Below are 23,341 nucleotides of genomic sequence, written 5' to 3' on the forward strand. Positions count from 1 at the left end.
AAGCTGCACCTGGAAGCGGGACAACAGTGTGCCGCAGAAGATACCAACACCAACTATTGGTATCCGCCAGCAGAACTCACGCGCTACGCCGAGAGTACGAACTCCACATTTTGGCACAGTTCGCCCCCGCGGACTCTACTCTAACTCCACTCCACTACACTCCACTACACACACACTATCGCAGCCGTAGATGTTCGTCGTCTATGTGGAGTGCAAAAAGTCGATTTTTCGCTAACAAAAAGTGTCCTGTGTGGGCAAAACTTTAAATGGCCCGGGCCATAAAAGGAGATTGCCATAGTTGCGACTTGCAGCGGAAGATGTCCTGCGAGGAGCTTCCGCGTCCGAGCTGCTGAGCTCGTCGGGACGAGAAAAGTTTGTGCCAGCCAAGTGCCCGTATCCCCAGAAAAAAGCATCCCCCTGCCGCTGCTGCTGTGATGAGATTGGTGATAATGACTGCAACCAAAGGCCCCCATGTATCCACATAAAAGCGCAAGTCGCAAACAGTCAACACACACCACATTATCATAAGTAGTAGCCACGTCCAAGCCACAGAGGTATTCACTGCCACGCACAACGACGGCTCATCCTCGCGGAACGGGAGGATCAGGAGCGACAGGATCTGGAGTGCCCAGCGACGCAGAGGCAAACTAGTCGTCCCACATGGCGGGCTGGCGAGGACGAGGGCTACGTGCCATACTGCTGGCCGTGCTCACGTTACTCACGGGTGAGCAGTTCCCGCATACACACCTTTCGCGGTCCACCAAACTAATCCTGAACTCCTCCTCCTCCTCCTGCCCCACGGCGACACAGTCACCCAGTCGGTGCGCATCACCAACCTGCGAGTGCCACGCACCTACACGCTGTTCCGGGACCACGAACCCGATCCTCTGGTGCTCGACTGCGAGGTGGAGATCGGGCCGCGGGAGCAGGGATTCGTCCTCAAGTGGCTGTTTAACAACCACTCCATCTACCAGTGGATACCGTCGGTCAAGGGGTTCGCCATGGTGAGTCACTCGGTGTCGTTTTGGTCGCACCGAATTAATTAAGATTAATCGAACCATGTCTTTGTCTTCGTCTTCGATTTGTTCTCGTTCTTGTTCTTGTGCTTGCGACTGTAGGGCTTCATGAAGTCGAAGATAGACACCAAAATATTCACTATGGAGGGCAGTCCCGGTGTTATATCGATAAAGAATCCCGACTGGAACATGACGGGGGAGTATACCTGTGCGGTGCAGACCTTCGAGTCCACGGATAAGCGGAGTGCCCGCCTGCAAATAATCGGTGGGTGTCACGACCACAGCGCAAAGGAAAAGGATCGGCGGTGAAAGATGTGCGGTGGCGATGGGAATAAGAATGGGAATGGGTATTAGAGTGGGTATGGGAATGGGATACGGCTTGGGTAGCATGTGGAGGTGGGGGTCGAAAGGTCTAAGGTGGTGGGTTATGCCTCTGGTTTTTGCCTCTGGCTCTGCTGGCTAACCTGCCCACTTGGCCTCCCCGCCCCCCATCTTGACTTGGGCCCCCGTCCCTTGTGTGTTTGCATAGGTGTTCTTGGCTCGGGTCCGGGTTTACACAGGGAGACAAAAATTATGATTTATGTACTTTAAAGCCATTAACAAAAGCCGGCAGAGCCTTACTCGAATGCGGTGGCCTTTGTGCTGCTCCACTATTAGCATTCATGCTCTTGAATATTATCTGGTGCCTTAGCAGTTCTAATTTATATTTTCAACGCACTGCATTTTGCATTTCTTTTTAAGAACTGAGGAGATTATATTCTATCCCATTTTATAGGTTTTAATAGCACTTAATATATATGGTTTTAAAATACTAATATTACTTTATCAGCTTGATTACTTACCATATCCATAACTAAAGTTTGGGTACTTTAAACTTAGTGGGTGCCCTGAGTTTGTTTTCAGTGTTCTAGGGAATCGGTGCCACTGTAATTAGCTTAGTCAGCGCGTGCTCAATCGAGCTGCCCTATTAAATGCCAGGGTCTGTAGTTTTTTTGCCAGTGCAGGTGCTGGGCGCCGGCTGTGTGGCACGTGTGATTTGCTTTCATATTTGCATGCGTGTCATGTGGCAGTCGCTGCGGTGTCCGGAACCACGGCTTGTTTGTGCTGTTTTATGCTGTTTTCTGCTGTTTTGTGCTTTTCTTTGGGACACTGTTGTGTTTGGTATTGTTTTGTTTCGTTGTTTAGTTTGACACTTGATTAATTCTCACGACTTTTTGTCTTTCGGCTCCTGTCTGCCGGCTCCACCACACTCCACCAACCGCCCAATCTACTCGGATTGCGACAGTTCCTGAGTCGGATTTCATGCTGGAAGCGCGGATGAGCGGCTCGCGTATGGACGTCGACGTCATGTGTGCTGTCCAGCACGTCTTTCCGCAACCCATGCTGTCGGTCATGTAAGAGGATCCACTGTCCGGCCATTATGGTCTGTGAAATCGAATAGCAGCTGGACCTAATCGTTCCCTCCGCAGGTTTGACACCCACATACTGGACTCGGTGCTGACGCAGTTGGACCAGGACCCCAGTGGCCTCTATAGCATGACCGTACGCACCCGCATTCCTAGAGATCAACTCGCGTCCCCCACCCCGATCACCTGTGCGTTTATCCTAGTTGGCACCAACTACACCAAGCGCCGGGAGACTATTTTTTATGGTAAGTACAGGTAAGCCTGGATTACACTTTGGGTATATTCAATAATGGCACACAAGATTACCTCTAGAGGAAAAGTAGTGAACTAGATTTGTTCAAAATTATATAACTAGTAAGTGAGAGTGTTTATGAAAATATATTTCGATGAACATGAACCTTGTTGTTTGTCCGTTTCTGCGTCCCATACGGACACCAAAATCTCGAGAACTTCTACTAAAACTCTTTTAAACGTTATCACATTTGTAACATTTTCCTCTTTACAGATAAGGCCTCAACTATACAACGCAAGTGGACAACGGTCGCCGTAGTCATGTCCATCGCATCCTTAGCTCTAAGCAGTTAGTTTGGTAGAGTCCTTTTATGTAGGCTACATTTGTTTTTATGTTTGAACTAGGAACTTTGATACTCCTTAATTTTTAATAGACTTTTAATGGATAAACGTAATTTTTTGCGGTATTTTTAAAAAAAAGCGCTTATTTTGTACATGCATGTATTTGTAAGGATAACGAAACACAAAGACAAAAACAAAAACAAACACCACAATGCGTAAGCAAACGAACCCATAAAGACAAAAAAAAGACAACAGTAAAGCATAACAAGAAATTCTTGTATTCATATATTTACCACATAAATAAAATATATATGATAGTTATATACGATGTATAGGTCTAATTGAGTACAGAAACGCTAATAAAAAAAATACGAAAAGAAACATTAAAAGTGCATTAAACCAACCTTCTTCGTCGTCGGTTTTCTTTGCTAAAACAAATAAACAAATTTTGAAATTGTATTTTTATTGTAAAATTACGCTGTAGAGCTTGGAATCAAGTCATATAATAAACAAAAAAATCGCTGGACTAATTGAAACGCAATTATATTTGTTTAACACTTTTTAATCACATGGGCTTCACAAGGCAAACAATGTTAATACATTTATTATTTACATATATAATATATAAGGTTTATTTGCGTCTTATAAACATTGTTATTTGCGGATTTTACAACAGTGCGGATGCTCCGCACTGCCGTGTGACTGCGAATGCAGCCCTGCGCCTGTTCCTGCGCACACCCTTCCAGCCCTGCCGACCTTCCAGCCTTCCAGTGTGCCTATGAGTATGCAGTGAAAATGACAGCAGTGGCAGAGGAGCCATCAACATCACCATCACCGTAGACAGCAGAAACGTTGACGCCAGCGCCAGACGAGAGCCAAGGTTCCTGCCACCCAGTTAGCCCACTCGATTGGATAATCGCGTGGATTTCCGAGGATCGGAAAACGCGAAAGCAGCCCTCGAATAGTCCAAGTCCACAATCCCAGCCATCCAGCCAGCATGTCCTAGTGAAGTCCGCGGACGTGGGAAGAGTGCAGAGTAGGAAATAGAACGGCGGAGCAGGAGCTAAACGATGGCCTCCGGCGATGGCGACACCATCAACACCATCGACATGGACAGCTCCTCGGCGTCGCAGGCGAAACTGGCCGAGCCCAGCAATGGTAACTATTATCCACAGACCCCGTCACTTTTCCCAGCGTGAAAAAAATCAATGACTGTCGCTGTCGAATGGAAATGCCCCTGGCGCATGTGTCTCGCGCGAAGGGAAAGAAGCGTGAGTGTGAATCCACTTCCACCCCCGCCGCACTTGTCAGACGGACTTCCATCGGCACCTATTTATATTTTTGGATTGATAACAAAAGAAAGTCACACGCGCGACTGGTGGGTGAGGGTGTCCTGTCCCCAAGTTCAAGTTGCGGTGATTGACCAGGCGACTGCGTCATGGCCTGAATTAAACATGACTCCTAATAATGAACTCTTTCCGTCTTTCTTTAGCCTCCACCGACCATGTGGGAAACTCATCGCCCGACGTAAGTACATCCGTCTTGGCCTCGAGGTCACTCCCATCCAAACTAATCGGGTCAATTACTTTCCCATCCCATCCCAACCAGCTGGGCAACCGAGCAAACCGAGCGTCCAGCAAGGCGGACAAGGAGCGCAAGATTGGCCACAGACGCGTCGGCGAAGGCGGCGAGATTACGTACAAGAAGATCCAGACGTCGCAGATCATGGGCTCCATCCAACTGGGAATCCAGCACACTGTAAGATACTCTAATAGATCTAAGTACTTGAGGGGATTCTGAGCGGGATTACCAACTTTCGTTGGACATTTTAGTTAATTTCTTCAAAGTATCTGCGCGAATATTGCTTTTCCACCTACTTGGTAATCTTGAAATATCCTTCGCAGGTCGGCAGTCTAGCCTCGAAGCCCAAGCGTGATCTACTTATGATGGACTTCTGGGAAATCGAGAGCATCACCTTTCCACCAGAGGGTTCTAGCCTTACACCTGCCCACCACTACAGCGAGTTCAGATACAAGATCTACGCGCCCATAGCGTTTCGCTACTTTCGGGATCTGTTTGGCATCCAGCCAGATGATTTTATGGTAAGTGCTGCTCTGGTTCCATTCCAATTTGGCAGATACTGATGGCCCATACTTCCAGATGTCCATGTGCACGTCCCCGCTGCGGGAACTGTCCAATCCTGGTGCTTCCGGCTCTATATTCTACCTAACGACCGACGACGAGTTCATCATAAAGACGGTGCAACACAAGGAGGGTGAATTCTTACAGAAACTACTGCCTGGGTGGGTGACTCCAAAAAGTCCTTACCAGAAAACCTATTTCAAATCTGTAATATGTGTTTCAGTTACTATATGAATCTAAATCAAAATCCGCGCACGCTATTGCCAAAGTTCTTCGGATTGTACTGCCTGCAGACGAGCAATGCCAAAAATATTCGCCTGGTGGTCATGAACAATCTGCTGCCCTCGTCCGTAAGGATGCACCTCAAGTACGACCTCAAGGGCTCCACGTTCAAGCGCAAGGCCAACAAGGCGGAGCGTGCCAAGAAGTCGCCCACGTACAAGGACCTCGACTTCATGGAGCAGCATCCCAATGGCATATTCCTCGAGGCCGAGACCTACGCCGCGCTGATCAAGACCATTCAGCGCGACTGCACGGTACTGGAGTCCTTCAAGATCATGGACTACTCCCTGCTCCTCGGCGTCCACAATCTGGACGTGGCGCTGAAGGAAAAGCAGAGTGAGCAGAGAAAACCGCTCAGGGCTCCGCTGGCCGAGGACTCCGATGTGGATGTAGACGATCCGCTGGACGGGGATGCGGCCACGGGCATCAGCAGGAATAAGTGAGTATCTCAGCATGCTGCCAAACCTTCGGGCAATCTAAAGATCTAACCCAGTGCGGCATACAGGTCCGTGAACCGTCAGCGGCTGGTGGCCCACTCCACGGCCATGGAGAGCATTCAGGCGGAGAGTGAACCCATCGACGACGAGGAGGATGTGCCGTGAGTGATTCAGTTTCGATGCCACATATTTCCGAGTTTACAACCTATGACTTAACCCAATTCCAGACCCGGTGGGATCCCAGCAAGGAGTGAGAAGGGCGAGCGCCTGCTGCTATACATTGGCATTATCGACATCCTGCAATCCTACAGGCTGAAAAAGAAGCTGGAGCACACATTCAAAAGCATCATACACGATGGGGTAATGTAGAAGTTTCCAACAAGGACTTGCCACTGATATGCACTGTTTCAGGAAACCGTATCGGTCTGCCGGCCCTCGTTCTATGCGCAAAGATTCCAAAACTTCATGGCCAAGACCGTGTTCCGCAAGATACCATCCCGTAAGTGGACCGGACGCGGAAGTCGGGCTAAGTACTCGTACTGTAAGGCATTTTTGTGTGCTGTTGGCCGAGTTATGCAAGCACTCAGTTCCGGTTTCCGACATTTTTGAGTAGATAGTTTGCCATAGACACTGTCACACACCATTTCCATTCGAACACACACACCGTACACCATTTAGACACTCGTAGCTTGCTAATGTTGGTTAATCGATCGATGTGCAGCAAAAATGCAATATGGTACACTTGGCCTGAGTAGACGCCGATTTGAAGGGATACTCGTATCTCTACATCGAATCAATATCCACCAACCAAAAAAACGCTCTGTTCTCTGCTTTCTTTTTGGCCATGTCTCGAATGCATTCACCCCACACTTACGTACGCATATAGTGGATCTCCCAGAGATCAAGGGGAATCACAGAAAATTTCGTACCTTGGTGACCAGCTATATAGGTAATCAAACAAATGGTCGATGTCTTTTAACTTTTAACTTATAACTTTTGATTATCTCTCTCACTTGAGTTCTACTTACACCTTTCTTTATCGAGTATTTTATAGTGTTTAATAACGATGTTTTGTATTCACCACTTGGTTTTATATGATATGATTTCGAAACGGACGCCAAAGCATGCCTCTCAATCTCACGTTAGTTGACCTCACAACCCTGGCATCCTCGGCATCCTTGGCATCCTTGGTATCCTTGGCTCCTGGCAACCGTATTGCTCTTGGCTTCGCATAGTTGCTTTGGAAGTGCTATGCTTTTTGAACCTTATTTTTCGATCGAAACAACCTTTAACTGTTCCGCAACTAATTTCCGAATTTCCATCATTTTTGCAGCGCTTAAGCATTCGCCTTCGAAGAGAAAAAGCCTTTCCAAGGCCATTCAGCGCTCCATTGACAGCGACAACGAGGTGGCCTCCAGGCGTAAGTTGAGCATCCTATAAAATGTGTATTTATATACATATGTATATACAAGATATAGTTTCTTAAGATAACAAAGATTTATTCTTAGGTATTAAAGATTAGATTATTCTTAAGTTTGCTAAACCTCTTTCAATTTCTTCAGCGGTTCACGCCTCGCACTCGCATAGTAGTGGCAAGATTCACCAGCCAGCCAAGCCGCCCACCACCGAGCCCACGCCAGCGGGAGCGGCAGGTGGAGCCGAAAGAGGAGCAACTGCCCCAGGTCCAGCAACCACCAGTGGCACCAGCGAACGGGCACCACCGCCCGTCAAGCAGCGTACGCCGGCGGCCAGTAATCTGAAGACGCGAGTGCCACCGCCAGTGCCGCCACGCGGCTCGCCACGGCGCAAGGATGCCCAGGATCGGACGACACCAGGTACAGAACCGCACACCACTAATCCCAACCCGGCACCAGCACATACCCACACCCTTCAGGTGCCAGCGAACGAGGGCATGCCGCGATTCGGAGATCGCCGTTCGCCTAGCAATGTCCAGGATTGGTTGGAGCTGCACGATCTCTTCGATGCTCCGGACAGTGGGCCATATGGTCCATCCGCTCCACCTGCTCCTCTGGCAGACCCAACGGTTACTCTACTGCGAAGCTCTTCGCTGCGGCGCCGGGATTCTCTGCACTCCGCCTACTCCACGGCTCGATCGGAGAGTAGCTTCCGGCGCCAGCAGCCACGACTGCTCAACCACGTGGACATCTTCCAGCGCAAGAACAGCTTTGTGGCGCGCAGTGATCGGTCATCAGTGGGCTCCATAGTGCGGAGCTTTCCGCCGATCAGAGCGGAGAGCTACCGTACGGGACGTTCCCGATCCTCGGGCAGTATTCCCAGCCAGCGTTCTCCCAAGCGAGGGATTCAAGAGAAGCTTCAGCGGCAACAGAGGCGGAAGCGCTACTTTCATTACGTGGACTTGGCGCTCGGTGGCGAGGATTGCGAGAACCAGCCGGAGGAAGATAATCTGCTGCAGTCGGTCAGTGCTTTTCTGGAGGTCAAACGGGAACTGGAGGCGACACAACGCCCCAGAAGACCGCTACCCAAGCTGACGATTCCCGAGCCGGTCGTAGAGCCAGCGAGGAGTCCTCCTGCCCAGCAGATGAGAAGGGGAAAGAGACGAGCGCCCAAGGCAGCGCCCTCCACGATACCCGAGAGCGACGGCACTCAGGGATCGACGGGACGCGGACAGGGACGGGATTAGCTACTCGCTTGCACCTCGCTTACCCACTACCACACTACACCATTACCCAATTACCCAACCAACCCTTTTCTACTACTGTCTACTTCTGCCACTCATCACGTTGTATATTTTGCTCTGCTCATTGTATTGCTAGGCACAACGCCCTCATGCAGCTCGACTCCTCCCCCCGCCTTTGACGACATCTCCGAGGACAGCTCGAACAAGAACAGCACCTCGTCGATAGGGCGCCGGTCTCATCATCATCACCACCACCATCAGCAGCACCACCAGCAGTCGCAGCAGCACCAGCAGTCCTACTATCTGGATCGCAAGATGAACATAGGACCCGCCTATCGAGGCTCCTACAAGGAGGACATTGTGAGGTAGTAATGCTCCTGTTTCCTTGCCCTATTTTAGCTATCCCATTTGTAACAAAATTGATGTATTGTTTAAGCAGCGTCTCGGAAGTACATCTGGATACATTGCTGGCGGTAGACACGTCGTCGAGCAGTCAGTACGGATCGCGCGGCGGATTGGCCTGGACCCCGCCCGCTTCAGGTGAGGGCTCCACTCCCACATGGACAGAGGGCACACCAAGTTTTACGGACTCCAGTTCGAGTGGTGATCTCGGTAATTGGCACTTGAGATTTGCTTTGAAATCGCTTTTTGTGTTTCTATATCTATCTGTATATGTGTATTCGTTCACGCTTGCAATCGTAGACAACTTCTCGCCCATAAACTCATCTAAAGTCGATCGTCACAAGCCGACGGTGGAAGAGGCCATCAACTCTCTGTCCGCGGGAATGGTAAATATCAGAGGAGACCGACTCTAGATACGATCCCAAGCACACACACCCACAGATACGTCCCGAACCGCTGCACCCACGACACCTAGACACCTAGACAGCTCCATGCCCATTCATCACCCAGGGTTAGACTTGCACACATCCATGTAAAATCGCACCCCATTCGAGTTTTCCAAATTGCAGTTCATCTTTCGTTTGGGTGTTCTTCACCATCACCATTCAATCACGACATCCCACTGATACATAACTTCTCTATTGCATTCTTATAGATCAACTAACATAGCATGTGGTGACGGAACACAAGACACACCAATCCAGATATATCACGATGTGGACTGAGAAAGAGTCCGAGCGAAATATGCCTCATACTCTTACATACTGATTATGCTTGCGTGTTCAGGCGCTCTTGTATAGCTAGGATATAATCAAAAGGCGCCCCACGTAGAACAGATTCCCCAGTCATGCCCACAACCACGACCACACCCACACCTGCCCATCCCCTCCAGCGGACACCGGGTGAAAAATAACCAGCAAAGACATAACTCAATCCAGCAAAAGATATTATATACAAAACCCAACCAAGCATACTCCCCACACACAAAACAAAAGAAGCATATAGCATATAACTGGCAAATCAAATAAGATAAAGATGCGCAGGATGGCATCCCGTTGGTGATCAGAGATCCGTGATCCGTTTTCCCGGTCCCATGTATGTACGTTTAGTGTACGGTGTAAAGAGTTCGTTATGCGTTCGATCAGATAATATGGAATTATACAATACACTGAAATTATATAAATAAACGTTTTTGCGATACTTTCGATCTCCGATATATCCACATAAGTACGTATTATGTATACCTATGTATAATCAGCAATCGCGATATTACAATATTATTGTAAAATATTTCAATTTACAAGCCAGACAAACCAAGAGCAAAATTATATACATATTATTCATCTGTATTTATTAACGATAATTGTAACGCGCTTAGGTTTACTCAACACAATAAACAGAACAAAACCGGACTTACAATGGATATTACAATACGTGTACCAACGGACGGACTCGGACTGCAGACAACTTTCGACTCAAACATGATGAAAGAATTGATTATTTATTAATTAGTTGAATGTTATTTAACTTATATGCATTATTCTAAAGATTACTGAAATCCAAATGTAATTACAATAAATTAAATTGCAAGGTTGAAATTCCGGCATGTTCCCTCGAATGCGATTTTGCTAGACTAAAACAAACATACGTTTGAAACGGGCGACTAGTACAGTTTCTGCAGATCCTTGAGCGGCTGATTCAGGAAGTCGTTGGTCCAGTAATTGTCCGGATTATCCAGATGGTTGTCAAAGTCCACCAAATCCCGCATAGCTCCGCGCTTCAGCAGCAGCGACACGCCTTCCAATGTATCGGATGACTGTGCGAGCGTGAACTTGGCCTTTGACCACCTTGCTCCCGAGTCTCCGGTGCAGTTGTATACCTGAATGGCGGCTCGGTCGTGCTGCAGCGTCATCAGCTTGTTGTCCACCACCACGAAGCAGGCGTTCTTGAAGTTCTCCTGGATCTTGTCCGCTATCTTGGCAGCTGGCGACTTGTCCACCTGGTTGTCGTAGAAGTTCTCCGGCGCAGCATAGTAGCCGGCGATTACCAATCCCTCGCTTTCGGCGTGGGCATCGATCTGTAAGTGTTCGGTAAATTAGTACACCATTTTATAGGCTATGTGGTTTAATTCAAGCACCACAGCTTCAATGCTTTAGCAAAGACTGGGAGTAAACAGCTAAACAGGGTAAAAGTGGTGTGACAGTACTATTTATACCATCGTGGGGTACAAGGTACACTTTACTGAATAAAAAACCAATAGAATATTAACTTTTCCGTTCTAGGCACAATATTAGAAAAATATGCATCCGGCATAGATTAGAATAGTTATATATATTTGGGATAGCAAAGTATTTAACTCGGGTGCGGAGATCTAGATACAAATTGATGCCGTATTAGTGTCATGATTGGGAGCACCACATTGCTGTCCGGATAAGCAACGACCCCTCATGGAGTGTGTTTAGGAAGGGCAATTGGCAATTACCAACATGAGGGCCACCTCCGCCATGGGGGTGACATAGAGGCACTGATGGAAAAGCGGAATCGCATCCACGATTTCCACCTGGGAGCCCTTCGAGGTCTTCTCAGCCAGCAACAGCCCGTTGACCGCCTGGTGTGGATACTTGGCCGCGTGGAATATCAACTTGGCGTACGCCCGCTCCGAGATCTTGTAGTCGCACATTTTCTCTGAATATTATCTCAATTTATTCGGCAAAAAATAAAACATGAATTGGAAATTCGACAACTAGAAAGTGTGACCGCACCGCAGCCGTTCAAATAAACCACAGATGTCAAATACACACTGGAATATACTAACATCCACCAAGAAGGAGCTTTCTGCTAAATGGGTTCCACAAAACATTGTATATAGAAAATGGGATCCAACATAAATTTGTTCTTAATTTCTTTATTGTTCTCTTATTTTTTTAATACTTCCAAATTTCCAAAATCGTCTTAATCTTAAGTTGCAGAATACATCTGGTCACATCAATATGGGCGCGCAAACAAAATTTAGATTCCACTTCAAATTAATTTATTACTCAAACTAATATTTAATTCTAACGTGAATGATGGAAAACATAACTGAATATGTGTAACATTTTATTTCTTAACTGTCCGTCTGCGTCTCGCTCTGGCTTGGCTCTTTTTCCGGTTTTTTTATATATGTATATTGTAACTAAAAAATATTTAGCAGTTCAGCTGAATGTCCGGCGGAAGACCACCCCGGCCTTCCCATTGGATCCTTGAACACCATCAAACCACACCGATTGGAGAACTACGTCTGGCTTTCATTCAGTATTGCCTTGATGTCGTCAGCGTCCAGCGTCTCGTACTTAAGGAGCGCCTCCGCAAGCGCTTTGTGCTCCTTGGTGTGTTTTCGCAGGATGGCCTTCGCCCGCTCGTAGCTATCGCTAAGGATGCGCTTGATCTCCGCATCCACGGCTTCAATGGTGTTGGGGCCAAGGGTGTCGCCGGTGCCCAGACCCTTGGACGCCTCGATGGTGCGAAGACCGACCTTGTCAGACATGCCCCAGTCCCTGACCATATGCGTGGCGATGGAGGTTGCCTGCTTGAGATCGCTGCTGGCTCCCGAAGTAATCTTTTCTGTTCCGAAGACCAGTTCCTCAGCAGCTCGGCCGCCCATCATGGTATCCATCATGGCCAGCAGCTGCGCCTTTGTGACATGGTAACGCTCCTTCTCCGGTATGTAGGCGGTGTGTCCAAGCGAGGGTCCGCGGGGCATGATGGTCACCTTGTGCAGCGGATGCGACTCCTTGGTGTAGAAGGCCACAATTGCGTGGCCACCCTCGTGGTAAGCGGTTATGGTGTTGGCCTCCTCATCCGGCAGACGAGCCTTTCGCTCGGGTCCCATAAGTACTTTGTCTCGTGCCGTTTCCAAATGCTTCATGCTGACTGTTTCGGCTCCATCAATGGCAGCCCTGCGAAAATGTTAAAATTATTTATAACTCTCATTTAAATTGTGATCGTATAAAGCTACACAATTTATTCCTTACCTTAACGCTGCTTGGTTGATCATGTTCTCCAGGTCCGCTCCTGTAAATCCAGAGGTGCCGCGCGCCAGCAAGTCCAAGTCGATTTCGTCGTGCAAAATCTTTGTCAGATACAGAGACAATATTTCCTTGCGTCCAGTGAAATCGGGAGTAGACACCATGACTTCTACATCAAATCGACCCGGTCGCAGCAGAGCCTGATCCAAATCGTCGCGACGATTAGTGGCTCCCAGAACAATGACGCCGGCGTTCTGATGGAAGCCATCCATCTCGGAGAGCAGCTGATTGATGGTCTGATTGGCGTAAGGATGCAGAACAGAGTTGGTTCGCTTGGCGCCCACCGAGTCAATTTCGTCGATGAAGATCACACAGGGGGCACGGGCCTTTGCCGCCTCTGCAAGATAGTGCTCTTGTTTAGTTGACCACTTGGGAAAATTTAAGTGCACTTACTGAACAGATCGCGCACTCGCCTGGCTCCTTGGCCCACGAGCACCTCATCGAACTCCGGCCCGGCAGCATGGAAGAAAGGAACTTTGGCTTCACCGGCGACGGCACGGGCCAGCAGTGTTTTGCCAGTACCCGGCGGGCCAACCAGGAGCACTCCTTTTGGAAGCTTTCCGCCCAAATTTGAGAACTTCTCGGGACTCTTAAGGAATTCAACGACCTCCTTGAGCTCCTGCTTGGCTTCGTCGCAACCCTTTACATCCTCGAAAGTGACATTGATCTCCTCCGGGTCCACCTCGACCTGGTTGCCCAGTTGGATGCTGCTGAAAGGAAGGAAAATCAGACGGGTAAAACAAAAGTAATGACGTGGAGGCTCACCGAAATACGGATCCGTTGGAGGTTGTGAAGAAGCTCAGGAAAATGCCCAGGAACACGACGATTACGACGAGAGTCTGTAAAGTCTACGTGACAATTACTAGAATTTATTTATCGACACTAAAGAAGACAAAGGCCCTCTGTGGTATTCAAAGTAATCAAAATACACTCGTACCTTTAGATATTTCATAGTTTTTCCCGATTTTGAAGAGTCCTCAGAGTTAGCGGCGGCCAAGTAGCCCTCGGCAAAGGCAATCTTCAGGTTCTCCTAAAATACAAAATATTAGTACGGCCAATAATTGAGGAACTCTATGGTCCTACGGCATTATTGAATCCATGGTCGTCGGATTTGGCCAGCAACCGTCTCAGTTTTTCAGCCTGAAACGGTGTGTCTCCGTCCAGACGCTGGGGTGAGTTAGCCAGGGCATTCTTTAGCCGCGAGGTCATTGTGGGATTGCGCTTTTGTTCCGCCTCAATGGAGCGATCTGTCTTAAAGCCACGTATGTGCTTTCTAATATGAAGGGGTAAACTTTAGGCATAGTTCGTAGATTCGTTCCGTATACTTACAGCTGTTGTTGTGAGAAGAGCGGACGAAGAAGACCTGGCGTAATAGTTGGAATCACCTTGCTGAAAACATAAACCAGGATTAACCAGATCCTAGAAAGGGCAAGTTAACTACGTACACATTGGCGCCTGTGGGCGGTGCACCTGCTGCTCCGGTAAGCGAAACTTCGAACTGATAATTTTGCAGCTGGACCCGACCGATCTGTGTGGCTGGCTCCTCCAACGTGACCCGGACGTCGCGCATGGTGGGCAGAATGCTCGTCACCTTGGCCAGCACCTCATCGACCAGCTGCCGGTCGAGAATGCCATTCAGTCGAGTCGCCCTCTCCACCATGCCCTGTAAGCTGGCGCTCGAGCGACTCAGCAGGTTCCGCAGGTCGAGCACCAGGTCATGACTCCGGCTGGACGTGGACTTGGACAACCGGGCTGCTCCCGCGCTCCCGTGCAGCTTGGTCCGATTCACGGAGTAGTAGTGCGGCTTTCTGCTGAAGTTGCCTAGGTACAGGTAGGGCTGTCACATCACACGCAGTTCCCGATTCAAAGTGTTGGGTGAGAGAAACAGAGCAGTCAGGTGGGCGGTTGTATGAATTGCCGTTGCGCAGGACTTACCACGGAGTGTGTGGTGGTGGAGAACATTGCCAAAACTACAAATTTCAATTAATTACAAGGGCAGGCTCAGGTTCGCGGCCAGCAGACGACACAGCTGTAACTTTACTTGACAGCGAAAATGTCATAATCTCGTCGCGTCGTGCGCGTTGCATCCCTGGTTCTGGTGGTGCGCGACTTTCCACCTCTTATCTCAGCACGCGTTCTCCACTTACTGGCAATTTTGAAAAGTGTATTTCTTTGTTGACTGGTGACTTTAATTTTAAGTCTTATTTGGTTTTTAATTTAGTTTATATATCCAAAACTGCCACTCGCACAGCTGATAGCTTTCGGTTCGATTCAGTACACTGGAGTGAATGGAATGTAAAAGTTTAATTTATACATAAATATACAAAATTTTGTAAAAATAAAGTGAAAGATAATCAACGTCAACTTTGCATGTTACAAAATGTGACATGTTTACTAAGGTCCCATATAAACTAAGTTTTTTGTTCTTTAGTTGTAACTTCTTAAGGAAGGTATAAGAAATTCAAGGTGTACACGAAGTTCTACTATCGAAACCATCGTGCATAGATTGACCATCTCTAGATCTGGAGATGTATAAAAATCTCTGGGCAGTTTCGCCGGCGACCAGGGTTGGCAAGTCGGCTGCGCCGGTAGTTGGTCCGTTATACATTTCACAAATTGTACATTAAATTGTATCACCATGGACTCCCCGCTGAACGATGGCTCTGGGCATCCGCCGCAGCACACCCCCCACCCCCTGGTGAGTGCACTGTGTGCCTTAAACTGCCACTTCCTAAATGTTCGCATCCTTTTCAGGCGGACTATCAGTTTTCCGCGGAGGAGGTGAAGGCGTTACGTGAGTGCAACACGGAGTCATTCTTCCAGCGCAGTCTGCCCTTCGGCACTGGACTGGGCCTGTTGGCCTACTTCGGCGTCAAGAACGGCTATTTGCAGGGACATGGCAAATACGGCGCCGTGCCCAAGGTCGTGATGGGCGTCATTCTGGGCTACTTTGTGGGCAAGTTCAGTTACCAGCAGAAGTGCGCCGAGAAGATCATGCGCCTTCCCAATTCCCACCTGGGTGAGATGCTGCGCCAGCGGAGGCAGGGCGGTGGGGTAATCAGCACCATTACACCGGACGAGAATCTGGGCAGGGCCCTAACTCTGGCCCCATTCTCATCGGGCTCCGCGGACGTTTACAGCGATGAGGCGTATCAGCCTGGAAGGAGCACTGCTCTCAACCTGGACACGGAATCGCGTCCTACTCTGTCCGGTCTGGACGATATTTACCGCCCCACCCTGGACTGTAAGTTTAGCTCATCCGTCTCGTCCTCTATTATGTTTCAATGCATCCTCCTTCCCAGCAGCTGGTTCGATGCTAGAGGCGGAGCTGCCCTTGGAGCCGTCCAAGCCGGGTCAGTCATACGAGGATCTGCGACGAAGGAACCGGGAAGAGTACTCGAAGCATCAGCAGAGCCCCTACTCGCGTCCTTATGAACCACCAGTTCCCGTTCAACAGCGGCCCGTGGAACAGGCACGAAATGAACCCGCTGGGAGGAAGAACCAATACGGCGACTCCTGGACTGATTAAGCTTGCATACTAGGTATTGTTATTTTGTTGGACATAAAGCGCGCATAAAGTTCTGTGGAAAAACGTTATCTATTTACATTGGTTGCGACTGGAATATTGAATTACTTTCGGGCCTGATCGTAGTTTTCTTTGTACCACTTAACCGAAGTTTCAATTGCCGTTTCAAAGTCTGTAAATGCATAGTCCGGCAGGAGAGAGCGAAGCTTGGCATTAGATGCAGTCTTCTTATACTGCCCATCCGCCTTGCTCGTATCACAGACCAATTTTCCCTAAAAAATTAATGAGGTTAATCTTATGCCGAGTCACAAATCAGCCACGCTAGCTCACCTTAAAATTAAATGCTTTTGCAATGGCCTGAGCCACCTCGAAGATAGTCACCTCTTGCGCCTCGTCCGCGCTCAGAATGATGGGCTCCACGCTTTCGTAGTTCCTGAGCACCCAGATCATCAGCTCTGCCAGGTCTAGAGAGTATACGAACTGCCTCAGTGGCTTCCCGCTTCCAAAAACGGTGAAAACCTTTTCGCTTTCCGGAACGTCAAGCTTCTCGGTAACCAGCTGGTGCATCCTATTGATCATGCCCGGAATGACGTGGCTGACCTCTGGCTTATAGTTGTCGTGAGGACCGAAAATGTTGCATGGAATCACGGAGGTGTATAGCCGGCCATATTTATCATGGTAGGCGTGGTTTTGCACGTCTATCAATCGCTTTGCGTAGGAGTAGCCATAGTTGGAGGGGTGTGGCGGTCCGTTGTGCACCATGGTCTCATCTATGGGGTAGCTGGTTTTGTCCGGAAATATGCAGGTGGACAGGCAGGACACGACCTTGACGCAGCCCTGTTCGTGTGCCGTTTGCAGGACATTGTCGTTTATGAGCAGGTTGTTGCGCTGAAATGGATTCGCATGAAAGTGGTTTTCTAATCACCTATGCGTCTTGGAGCTCACCAGAAAGTCAAGGTTGTTGTTCATGTTGTGGAACAGGCCTCCGACCATTGCAGCCAGGTGGATAACATGCGTCGGCTTCTCACGGGCGAAGAGTGCCTGCGTGGCCTCCAGATTTCTGGAAAGATCTCTGTTTACGGATCTGTTTGATATAGTAACGCCGTAACTTACGTCAAATCTGCATCTTTAGAGCCCGCAAAGTACCATTGCTCATCCGCTGGGGACTGCTCCTTGATCACTGCCTCCAGAGCCTTGCCCACCAGCCCAGTTCCACCTGTGACCAGTACTTTTTTCATTGTTTTTGTGCGATTCCAGAAATCAAATCAACTAGTTTCTTTAATTGTTGCTCAGTGTGACCAGCTTCGTCAAATGCCCGCTAGTCAGTGCTGCCTGTCTGGCCTTTTAGCTATGATTCGTTATCAGTACAAGCCATTTCTAGTTTATTTTCTGCGCACCATTTTGGTCACACTGCGGACAGGTAGTTTTTGTTTATGCGGTGTCGGAAATGCGAAAAACAATTTAAATGGATATGGAAACGCAAGTCATAGACACCGTCAACGAGTTTTTGGTAATAGTGAAACCCGGCACCTCGAAAATCTCACCCACTTATCAACGCTTTCCACTTTGCAGAAGGTTGACTCCATTGACGAGGCGTTCGTCAGCGTCATTGTATTCAAGCCAAACAGCGAACATGAACGAGCCACCAGCTTTGCCAATGATTTGGGTAAGTTAACCGGCCTGCTGGGACTCGGATTTCGGTACAAACTATCTGTTTACAGTCACCGCCTTTGGGAACGTGGCGCAGGAGAACCGTGAGCAGGTGCTTCGGCTTTACCTGCTGCGCGCAGCCGGCGCATCCGGCTATCACATTAAGGTGCTGATGGCGGCACTGGTCAAGCTGGTGGATGCACATGTAATCACCGCCAGGATGCTCTGCGACAAGGTGCTGCTGTGCGAGAAACTGGACTTCGAGCACAAGACTTTCTGGATCGAGAGCTTCCGACTGATCAAGCGCGTGATCGTCCAAGTGGACTACAAGGGTGTGCGCGAGATCATGAAGGTGTGCCGCGACAAGGCTCAGTGGTTTCCCCTGAACGTCAACGTGACCTACATGCCGCAGCTATTGGCCGTCGAGGATATACTGCGCTTCATCTTCGATCGCAACAATTGCCTGCTGCCCGCCTACTTCATTGCCAACGAGATTATGCGTCCGTTTCCTTACCACTGGAAACTCAACCGACTGATGACCGACTTTGTCGAGGAGTTCCGCACCACGGCCCAAATGGTTTCGATCATCGGGCATGCCAGCATGCTTCCCATCGTAGAGCATTTCGGCTACGCCGATCATATGATGAACTCCTGGCGCCTGGACCACAACACCCTGAAGTTTAACTTTAAGGGCAGCCTGCCCTACGAGCCAGAGCTACTCGAGGAGCAGAAGCCTCTACTCCGCTACGTTTTGGAGCAGCCCTACTCGAGGGAAATGGTCTCTCAAATGCTGAACTTGCAGAAGCATCAAAAGCAGCGCTACAATGCCTTGGAAGAGCAGCTGGTTAATCTCATAGTACAGGCCATGGAAATGACGGAGGCGAATGACGCCACTGCGGGCAGTGGCTTTAACTCCTCAGACGAGCAGATCACGCCCTACGAGTGGGTGTGGCTGCATCTCTCTTCACAACTGATTTACTTTGTGCTATTCCAATTCGTGAGCTTTATGCACATAGTGTTGGCCCTGCACGAAAAGGTGGGTCATTGGAAAATCAAAACCAATATTTCTTGTAACTAACCACTCTCCACCCATAGCTTTCCAAGCTGGAGCTCCGCAAGGGTCGTGATCAACTGATGTGGATTCTTTTGCAGTTTATATCCGGAAGCATACAGAAAAATCCTGTAAGAACAAAAGTCCTGCTCCCTAACTGATCGATCCTAAATTTAATGGCTTTTATTTTTAGATCACCAATTTCCTGCCCGTGTTCAGGTTGTTTGACCTACTCTATCCTGAGCTAGAGCCACTTAAGCTGCCCGATATCAACAAATCCTCTATGGTTCGCCATATGGCACCCATTTGCGTGTGGATTCACCTGATGAAAAAGGCACGAGTGGAGAATATGAACATCACTAGACCGTTGCCCATTGCACTAAAAAACCATTACGAGTAATGCCTCTATCTTTCCTTTGCTATATGCTTAGATATTAACGTTTTAATCCACAGCTTTCTACAGCACCTGGTCACCGCTAACACCATGATGAACATGACTTTGGGAAACGACTTCCGTATCATTCTCATCTGCAATGCATATTCGACGAATCAGGAGTACTTTGGTCGTCCCATGGGCCTACTGCTGGATGCTCTAAATGGCACTTCAAAATCTCCAAACGGAGGCCAAATACCAGCCGTAACTTTTTCAGTCACGGTTCTGGACAGCCTAACCGTGCACAGCAAAATGTCGTTAATTCACAGCTTCGTAACTCAGATGCTGAAGCAGGCCCAAACAAAGGGTCAAGTTCCAGCGGCTGCGCTACTGGAAACATATGCCAGACTTTTAGTTTATACAGAAATCGAGTCACTCGGCATAAAGGGATTCTTGAGTAAGTAAAACCTGTGGTATTGATCAAACTATATGCTTATGACTTTTTTTTTATTTCCCTAAAGGTCAATTGATGCCAACAGTGTTTAAACACCATGCGTGGGCCATGCTGCACACTTTGATGGAGATGTTTTCGTACCGACTGCATCATGTGCCTACCCACTACCGCGTTCAATTGCTTTCTCTTCTCCATTCCCTGTCCTCCGTACCGCAGACCAACAAGATGCAGCTTAATCTGTGGTATGTTATAGGTCTGTCAAGTATAAAAATCATGCTAAGTTCTTTTATTCGTTTAGTTTTGAATCTACCGCTCTGCGTCTAATAACCAGCATTGGATCCGCCGAGTTTCAGCCCCAGTTTTCGCGTTACTTTAACGACAAATCTCCTGGAGCCGTGGCCTCTAATGAGAGCGAAGAGCTAAACAGAGTCCTTATCCTTACACTAGCTCGATCCATGCACGTACATGGTGGTGGCGATGAGATGCAGGGGTGGTGCAAGGACTTCCTTTCCAACATCATTCAGCACACGCCACACTCGTGGCCTATGCATTCCCTAGCATGCTTTCCGCCCGCCTTAAACGAGTACTTTACGCAGAACAACCAGCCTACGGAGAACAAGCAGCAGCTGAAGAAGGCCGTGGAAGAGGAATACCGAACCTGGACGTCCATGACCAACGAAAATGATATAATTGCGCACTTCCTGCGTCCAACTACAAATCCTTTATTCCTCTGCCTTCTGTTCAAAATAATTTGGGAGACGGAGAACATAAGCCCAGTGGCTTACAAGTACGTAACATTTTGATTTAAACATAATCGTTTCTCTGACCATTATTTCTTTTTAGAATCTTAGAGGGTATAAGCGCGAGAGCCTTGTCCACACACTTGCGCAAATTTTGTGACTATTTGGTGGCTGAGGTGGCTAGCTCATCGGATGGCCGCGACTTTATTCACAAGTGCGTCGACACGATTAACAACATGATCTGGAAGTTCAATGTTGTGACCATCGATAGGGTTGTGCTTTGCCTTGCTCTACGAACGCACGAGGGTAACGAGGCTCAAGTCTGCTTTTTGATAATACAGCTGCTGTTGCTAAAAGCCAGCGAGCTGAGAAATCGTGTTCAGGAGTTCTGCAAGGACAATAATCCTGATCACTGGAAGCAGAACAACTGGTAAGTAGCACATTTGATTTGGTTGGGAGCACAAAATCATAGTGTTTATCTTTCTTAGGCAGGACAAGCACTTGTCATTCCATCAAAAGTATCCTGAGAAGTTCGCCTTGGACGAGTCAGCTTCGCAGATTCCGCTGCCTGTGTACTTCAGCAATGTCTGCCTGCGATTTCTACCCGTTCTTGATGTGGTTGTGCACAGATTTATCGAACTTACAATTACAAATGTTCACCAGATATTGGGCTTCATTTTGGATCATCTGAGCATACTCTATAAGTTTCATGGTATGTTAAAAGTGGCTTTCAAGATTTTCAAAACATTCAAAACTTTGAATTGCAGATCGTCCTATTACCTATCTGTACAACACTCTTCATTATTATGAGCGAATCTTACGTGATCGCCCTGCGCTAAAGAAGAAACTGGTAGGAGTTGTTATAAATATGATATTCATTTGTCTAATAAGCTGTGTTGTTCCAGGTTGGTGCTATTACCAGTGCCTTCAGTGAGATTCGTCCGCCCAACTGGAGTGTTAGTGAGCCGTATAAGGTGTATTTGCAAAGCCAAGACTCTCTTTGGACTCCTGAATTGAGCTACTATATGAGTTTGATCAGGAGACTTGCGGACAGTAAGCTAGGATTTGGAAATAGACTATGTTGTTTTCTTACATTCATATGTTCCCTCTTCATTTTGCAGCGATCAGTGGAAAGAATGTGTTTTATTCCACGGACTGGCGTTTCAATGAGTTTCCAAATGCCCCAACCCATGCGCTTTATGTGACCTGCGTGGAGCTGCTGGGTCTGCCGGTGGCACCGCCATTGGTGGCCAGCAACCTCATTGATGTTATAGTCAGCGGATATGCGGTTATTCCGCAGAAGGATATTCACAGCTATATCAATGCTGTGGGCATTGTCCTGGCTGCCTTGCCAGAGCCCTACTGGAGTGGCATATACGATCGCCTACAGGATATGCTCAACACACCCAATATGCTGAATTGGACCTACAGATTCAATGCCTTCGAGTTGTTTAACTTTAAGACAGTGCGCGAGGCAATGTTGGAGAAGACCTACGCCGTGGTGTTGGCAGTAGCGCACTCAGTGTTTCATCACATGGGCGCCTTTAAGCTGGCGGCAATGACCAGGTACCTCAAGGAGAAGCTAAAGCCGTGCGTGCGCACCGAGCAGCAATTGCTGTATCTGTGCCATGTCTTTGGACCATTCCTGCAGCGCATCGAGTTGGAAAAACCGAACGCTGTGGCTGGCATTGCCGTGTTGCTATACGAAATTCTCGAGATCGTGGACAAGCAACATGGTCCGAAGCCCTTGCAGTACATGGACCAGATTTGCGATTTCCTGTAAGCATATACAAAATATCCCTTGAAAAGGGACTAAGCCAATGTGCTTCTATCATTTCAGCTACCACATTAAATATATACATGTGGGTAATATCATTAAGAACGAATCGGAAGCGATCATTAAGCGACTACGGCCCCTGCTGCAAATGCGTCTTAGGTTCATCACCCACCTTAACTTGGAGGATATTCACTCCGAAAAGATGTAAGAACAATTTAAAACAAACTCAAATTTGTGGTAAACATGATAAACTCTTTCAAATTTTAGCAACGACAATGCCAGCAGTAATGCTATAACAAGTAAAACGCAGTCCCCACTGCAAACCCATCAGCAGCCGCAGCAACCGCATCAGCAGCCGCAGCAACCGCATCAGCAACAACAGCAACCGCATCAGCAACAACAACAGCAGCAGCAACAACAACAGCAACAACAACAGCAGCAGCAACAACAAATGCAGCAGCAACAAATCAACGCAGTGCAAACAACCAGCGTTCCTCTGGGCAGCGGTGGCAGCCTACAGCAGCAGCAGCAAATCAACCAGCAACAACAGATGTACATGCAGCACATGCAGCAGCAGCAGCATCAGCACATGCAAAACATGCGACACAACTAGACTTTGTGAGACTCTCAATTAAGTTTGAGCTGACATAACGACATAAGCCTAAGTTAAAAGTAGTATTATCTTATATTGTACCGCTTACTGCATTATTCATTTTCCATATAATGTGCAAAAAGTTCTCAGATATGTTAAGCAAAATACTAAGAAACTTCTTATAAATAACCCAT

General features: G+C 48.1%; 7 protein-coding genes across 20 annotated transcripts; 4 read left to right on the forward strand and 3 right to left on the reverse strand.

Moving 5' to 3' along the window:
* The first annotated feature begins 22 nt into the window (after positions 1–22).
* LOC120445237 lies at positions 23–3,496 on the forward strand. Of its 2 annotated transcripts, XM_039625502.2 has the most exons (6): positions 23–724; positions 811–1,004; positions 1,119–1,281; positions 2,302–2,410; positions 2,486–2,667; positions 2,928–3,492. In XM_039625502.2, exons 1-6 carry the CDS (start codon positions 661–663, stop codon positions 3,005–3,007), a joined length of 792 nt encoding a protein of 263 aa, XP_039481436.1. In that variant the 5' UTR covers positions 23–660; the 3' UTR covers positions 3,008–3,492. The 2 variants fall into 2 exon arrangements, with proteins under 2 accessions (XP_039481436.1, XP_039481437.1); XM_039625503.2 differs by lacking the exons at positions 23–724; positions 811–1,004; positions 1,119–1,281 and adding an exon at positions 2,020–2,177 and having other exon boundaries at positions 2,928–3,496.
* A 265-nt stretch (positions 3,497–3,761) lies between these two features.
* Positions 3,762–10,515, forward strand: LOC120445505 (phosphatidylinositol 4-phosphate 5-kinase type-1 alpha). 9 transcript variants are annotated; one of them, XM_039625957.2, is made up of 17 exons: positions 3,769–4,153; positions 4,488–4,522; positions 4,604–4,753; positions 4,900–5,097; positions 5,156–5,298; positions 5,361–5,858; positions 5,913–6,017; positions 6,084–6,216; positions 6,268–6,355; positions 6,743–6,805; positions 6,980–6,997; positions 7,190–7,276; positions 7,419–7,691; positions 8,652–8,880; positions 8,955–9,127; positions 9,218–9,303; positions 9,573–10,515. In XM_039625957.2, the coding sequence occupies exons 1-17, from the start codon at positions 4,066–4,068 to the stop codon at positions 9,579–9,581; spliced, it is 2,376 nt and encodes a 791-aa protein (XP_039481891.1). In that variant the 5' UTR covers positions 3,769–4,065; the 3' UTR covers positions 9,582–10,515. The 9 variants fall into 9 exon arrangements, with proteins under 9 accessions (XP_039481888.1, XP_039481891.1, XP_039481889.1 ...); XM_039625955.2 differs by having other exon boundaries at positions 9,218–10,515; XM_039625961.2 differs by lacking the exon at positions 9,218–9,303.
* Positions 10,248–11,700, reverse strand: LOC120445507 (ER membrane protein complex subunit 8/9 homolog). Its single transcript, XM_039625965.2, has 2 exons — positions 11,400–11,700; positions 10,248–10,994 (listed from the first exon to the last, which is right to left on the reverse strand). The coding sequence occupies exons 1-2, from the start codon at positions 11,595–11,597 to the stop codon at positions 10,581–10,583; spliced, it is 612 nt and encodes a 203-aa protein (XP_039481899.1). The 5' UTR covers positions 11,598–11,700; the 3' UTR covers positions 10,248–10,580.
* A 231-nt stretch (positions 11,701–11,931) lies between these two features.
* LOC120446170 (ATP-dependent zinc metalloprotease YME1L) lies at positions 11,932–15,270 on the reverse strand. Of its 4 annotated transcripts, none has more exons than XM_039627004.2 (9): positions 14,920–15,270; positions 14,430–14,821; positions 14,314–14,373; positions 14,068–14,257; positions 13,922–14,014; positions 13,750–13,823; positions 13,378–13,691; positions 12,931–13,321; positions 11,932–12,855 (listed from the first exon to the last, which is right to left on the reverse strand). In XM_039627004.2, exons 1-9 carry the CDS (start codon positions 14,944–14,946, stop codon positions 12,192–12,194), a joined length of 2,205 nt encoding a protein of 734 aa, XP_039482938.1. In that variant the 5' UTR covers positions 14,947–15,270; the 3' UTR covers positions 11,932–12,191. The 4 variants fall into 4 exon arrangements, with proteins under 4 accessions (XP_039482938.1, XP_039482937.1, XP_039482935.1 ...); XM_039627003.2 differs by having other exon boundaries at positions 13,378–13,694; XM_039627001.2 differs by having other exon boundaries at positions 13,750–13,832.
* Positions 15,271–15,423: 153 nt separating this feature from the next.
* Positions 15,424–16,576, forward strand: LOC120446173 (OCIA domain-containing protein 1). 2 transcript variants are annotated; one of them, XM_039627007.1, is made up of 3 exons: positions 15,424–15,682; positions 15,739–16,228; positions 16,287–16,576. In XM_039627007.1, exons 1-3 carry the CDS (start codon positions 15,623–15,625, stop codon positions 16,511–16,513), a joined length of 777 nt encoding a protein of 258 aa, XP_039482941.1. In that variant the 5' UTR covers positions 15,424–15,622; the 3' UTR covers positions 16,514–16,576. The 2 variants fall into 2 exon arrangements, with proteins under 2 accessions (XP_039482941.1, XP_039482942.1); XM_039627008.1 differs by having other exon boundaries at positions 16,290–16,576.
* On the reverse strand, positions 16,499–17,824 carry LOC120446172 (probable GDP-L-fucose synthase). The gene is made up of 4 exons (XM_039627006.1): positions 17,624–17,824; positions 17,456–17,570; positions 16,841–17,398; positions 16,499–16,782 (listed from the first exon to the last, which is right to left on the reverse strand). The coding sequence occupies exons 1-4, from the start codon at positions 17,746–17,748 to the stop codon at positions 16,615–16,617; spliced, it is 966 nt and encodes a 321-aa protein (XP_039482940.1). The 5' UTR covers positions 17,749–17,824; the 3' UTR covers positions 16,499–16,614.
* A 72-nt stretch (positions 17,825–17,896) lies between these two features.
* LOC120446168 (mediator of RNA polymerase II transcription subunit 23) lies at positions 17,897–23,336 on the forward strand. Its single transcript, XM_039626998.1, has 15 exons — positions 17,897–18,020; positions 18,083–18,176; positions 18,232–19,196; positions 19,256–19,342; positions 19,405–19,607; positions 19,665–20,041; positions 20,106–20,280; positions 20,337–20,825; positions 20,882–21,208; positions 21,267–21,490; positions 21,546–21,628; positions 21,684–21,831; positions 21,900–22,557; positions 22,619–22,759; positions 22,823–23,336. The coding sequence occupies exons 1-15, from the start codon at positions 17,976–17,978 to the stop codon at positions 23,166–23,168; spliced, it is 4,362 nt and encodes a 1,453-aa protein (XP_039482932.1). The 5' UTR covers positions 17,897–17,975; the 3' UTR covers positions 23,169–23,336.
* The last annotated feature ends 5 nt before the right edge of the window (positions 23,337–23,341 follow it).

This window comes from Drosophila santomea, chromosome 2R (genome assembly GCF_016746245.2).
Source record: "Drosophila santomea strain STO CAGO 1482 chromosome 2R, Prin_Dsan_1.1, whole genome shotgun sequence".
Classification (NCBI taxonomy): Eukaryota; Metazoa; Arthropoda; class Insecta; order Diptera; family Drosophilidae; genus Drosophila; species Drosophila santomea.

What these genes read in the sequence shown, in the direction of transcription:
- LOC120446172 (XM_039627006.1), bottom strand. Translation starts at nt 17,748, where the DNA reads ATGAAAAAAGTACTGGTCACAGGTGGAACTGGGCTGGTGGGCAAGGCT. An exon ending in TCTAAAGATGCAGATTTGAC is followed by an intron (nt 17,571 to 17,623) that starts GTAAGTTACGGC and finishes AGATCTTTCCAG; the next exon opens with AAATCTGGAGGCCACGCAGG. An exon ending in CAAAAGCATTTAATTTTAAG is followed by an intron (nt 16,783 to 16,840) that starts GTGAGCTAGCGT and finishes TTAATTTTTTAG; the next exon opens with GGAAAATTGGTCTGTGATAC.
- LOC120445505 (XM_039625954.2), top strand. Translation starts at nt 4,066, where the DNA reads ATGGCCTCCGGCGATGGCGACACCATCAACACCATCGACATGGACAGC. An exon ending in TTACAGAAACTACTGCCTGG is followed by an intron (nt 5,299 to 5,360) that starts GTGGGTGACTCC and finishes TATGTGTTTCAG; the next exon opens with TTACTATATGAATCTAAATC. An exon ending in AAAGCATCATACACGATGGG is followed by an intron (nt 6,217 to 6,267) that starts GTAATGTAGAAG and finishes GCACTGTTTCAG; the next exon opens with GAAACCGTATCGGTCTGCCG.
- LOC120446168 (XM_039626998.1), top strand. Translation starts at nt 17,976, where the DNA reads ATGGATATGGAAACGCAAGTCATAGACACCGTCAACGAGTTTTTG. An exon ending in ACACCGTCAACGAGTTTTTG is followed by an intron (nt 18,021 to 18,082) that starts GTAATAGTGAAA and finishes TCCACTTTGCAG; the next exon opens with AAGGTTGACTCCATTGACGA. An exon ending in GCACTAAAAAACCATTACGA is followed by an intron (nt 19,608 to 19,664) that starts GTAATGCCTCTA and finishes TTTAATCCACAG; the next exon opens with CTTTCTACAGCACCTGGTCA.
- LOC120445237 (XM_039625502.2), top strand. Translation starts at nt 661, where the DNA reads ATGGCGGGCTGGCGAGGACGAGGGCTACGTGCCATACTGCTGGCCGTG. An exon ending in TGCCCGCCTGCAAATAATCG is followed by an intron (nt 1,282 to 2,301) that starts GTGGGTGTCACG and finishes GGATTGCGACAG; the next exon opens with TTCCTGAGTCGGATTTCATG. An exon ending in CCGGGAGACTATTTTTTATG is followed by an intron (nt 2,668 to 2,927) that starts GTAAGTACAGGT and finishes TCCTCTTTACAG; the next exon opens with ATAAGGCCTCAACTATACAA.
- LOC120446170 (XM_039627000.2), bottom strand. Translation starts at nt 14,946, where the DNA reads ATGTTCTCCACCACCACACACTCCGTG. An exon ending in CTCTTCTCACAACAACAGCT is followed by an intron (nt 14,258 to 14,313) that starts GTAAGTATACGG and finishes CCTTCATATTAG; the next exon opens with AAAGCACATACGTGGCTTTA. An exon ending in ACCATGGATTCAATAATGCC is followed by an intron (nt 14,015 to 14,067) that starts GTAGGACCATAG and finishes TTTGTATTTTAG; the next exon opens with GAGAACCTGAAGATTGCCTT.
- LOC120446173 (XM_039627007.1), top strand. Translation starts at nt 15,623, where the DNA reads ATGGACTCCCCGCTGAACGATGGCTCTGGGCATCCGCCGCAGCACACC. An exon ending in AGCACACCCCCCACCCCCTG is followed by an intron (nt 15,683 to 15,738) that starts GTGAGTGCACTG and finishes CATCCTTTTCAG; the next exon opens with GCGGACTATCAGTTTTCCGC. An exon ending in TTACCGCCCCACCCTGGACT is followed by an intron (nt 16,229 to 16,286) that starts GTAAGTTTAGCT and finishes CCTCCTTCCCAG; the next exon opens with CAGCTGGTTCGATGCTAGAG.
- LOC120445507 (XM_039625965.2), bottom strand. Translation starts at nt 11,597, where the DNA reads ATGTGCGACTACAAGATCTCGGAGCGGGCGTACGCCAAGTTGATATTC. An exon ending in CGGAGGTGGCCCTCATGTTG is followed by an intron (nt 10,995 to 11,399) that starts GTAATTGCCAAT and finishes GAACACTTACAG; the next exon opens with ATCGATGCCCACGCCGAAAG.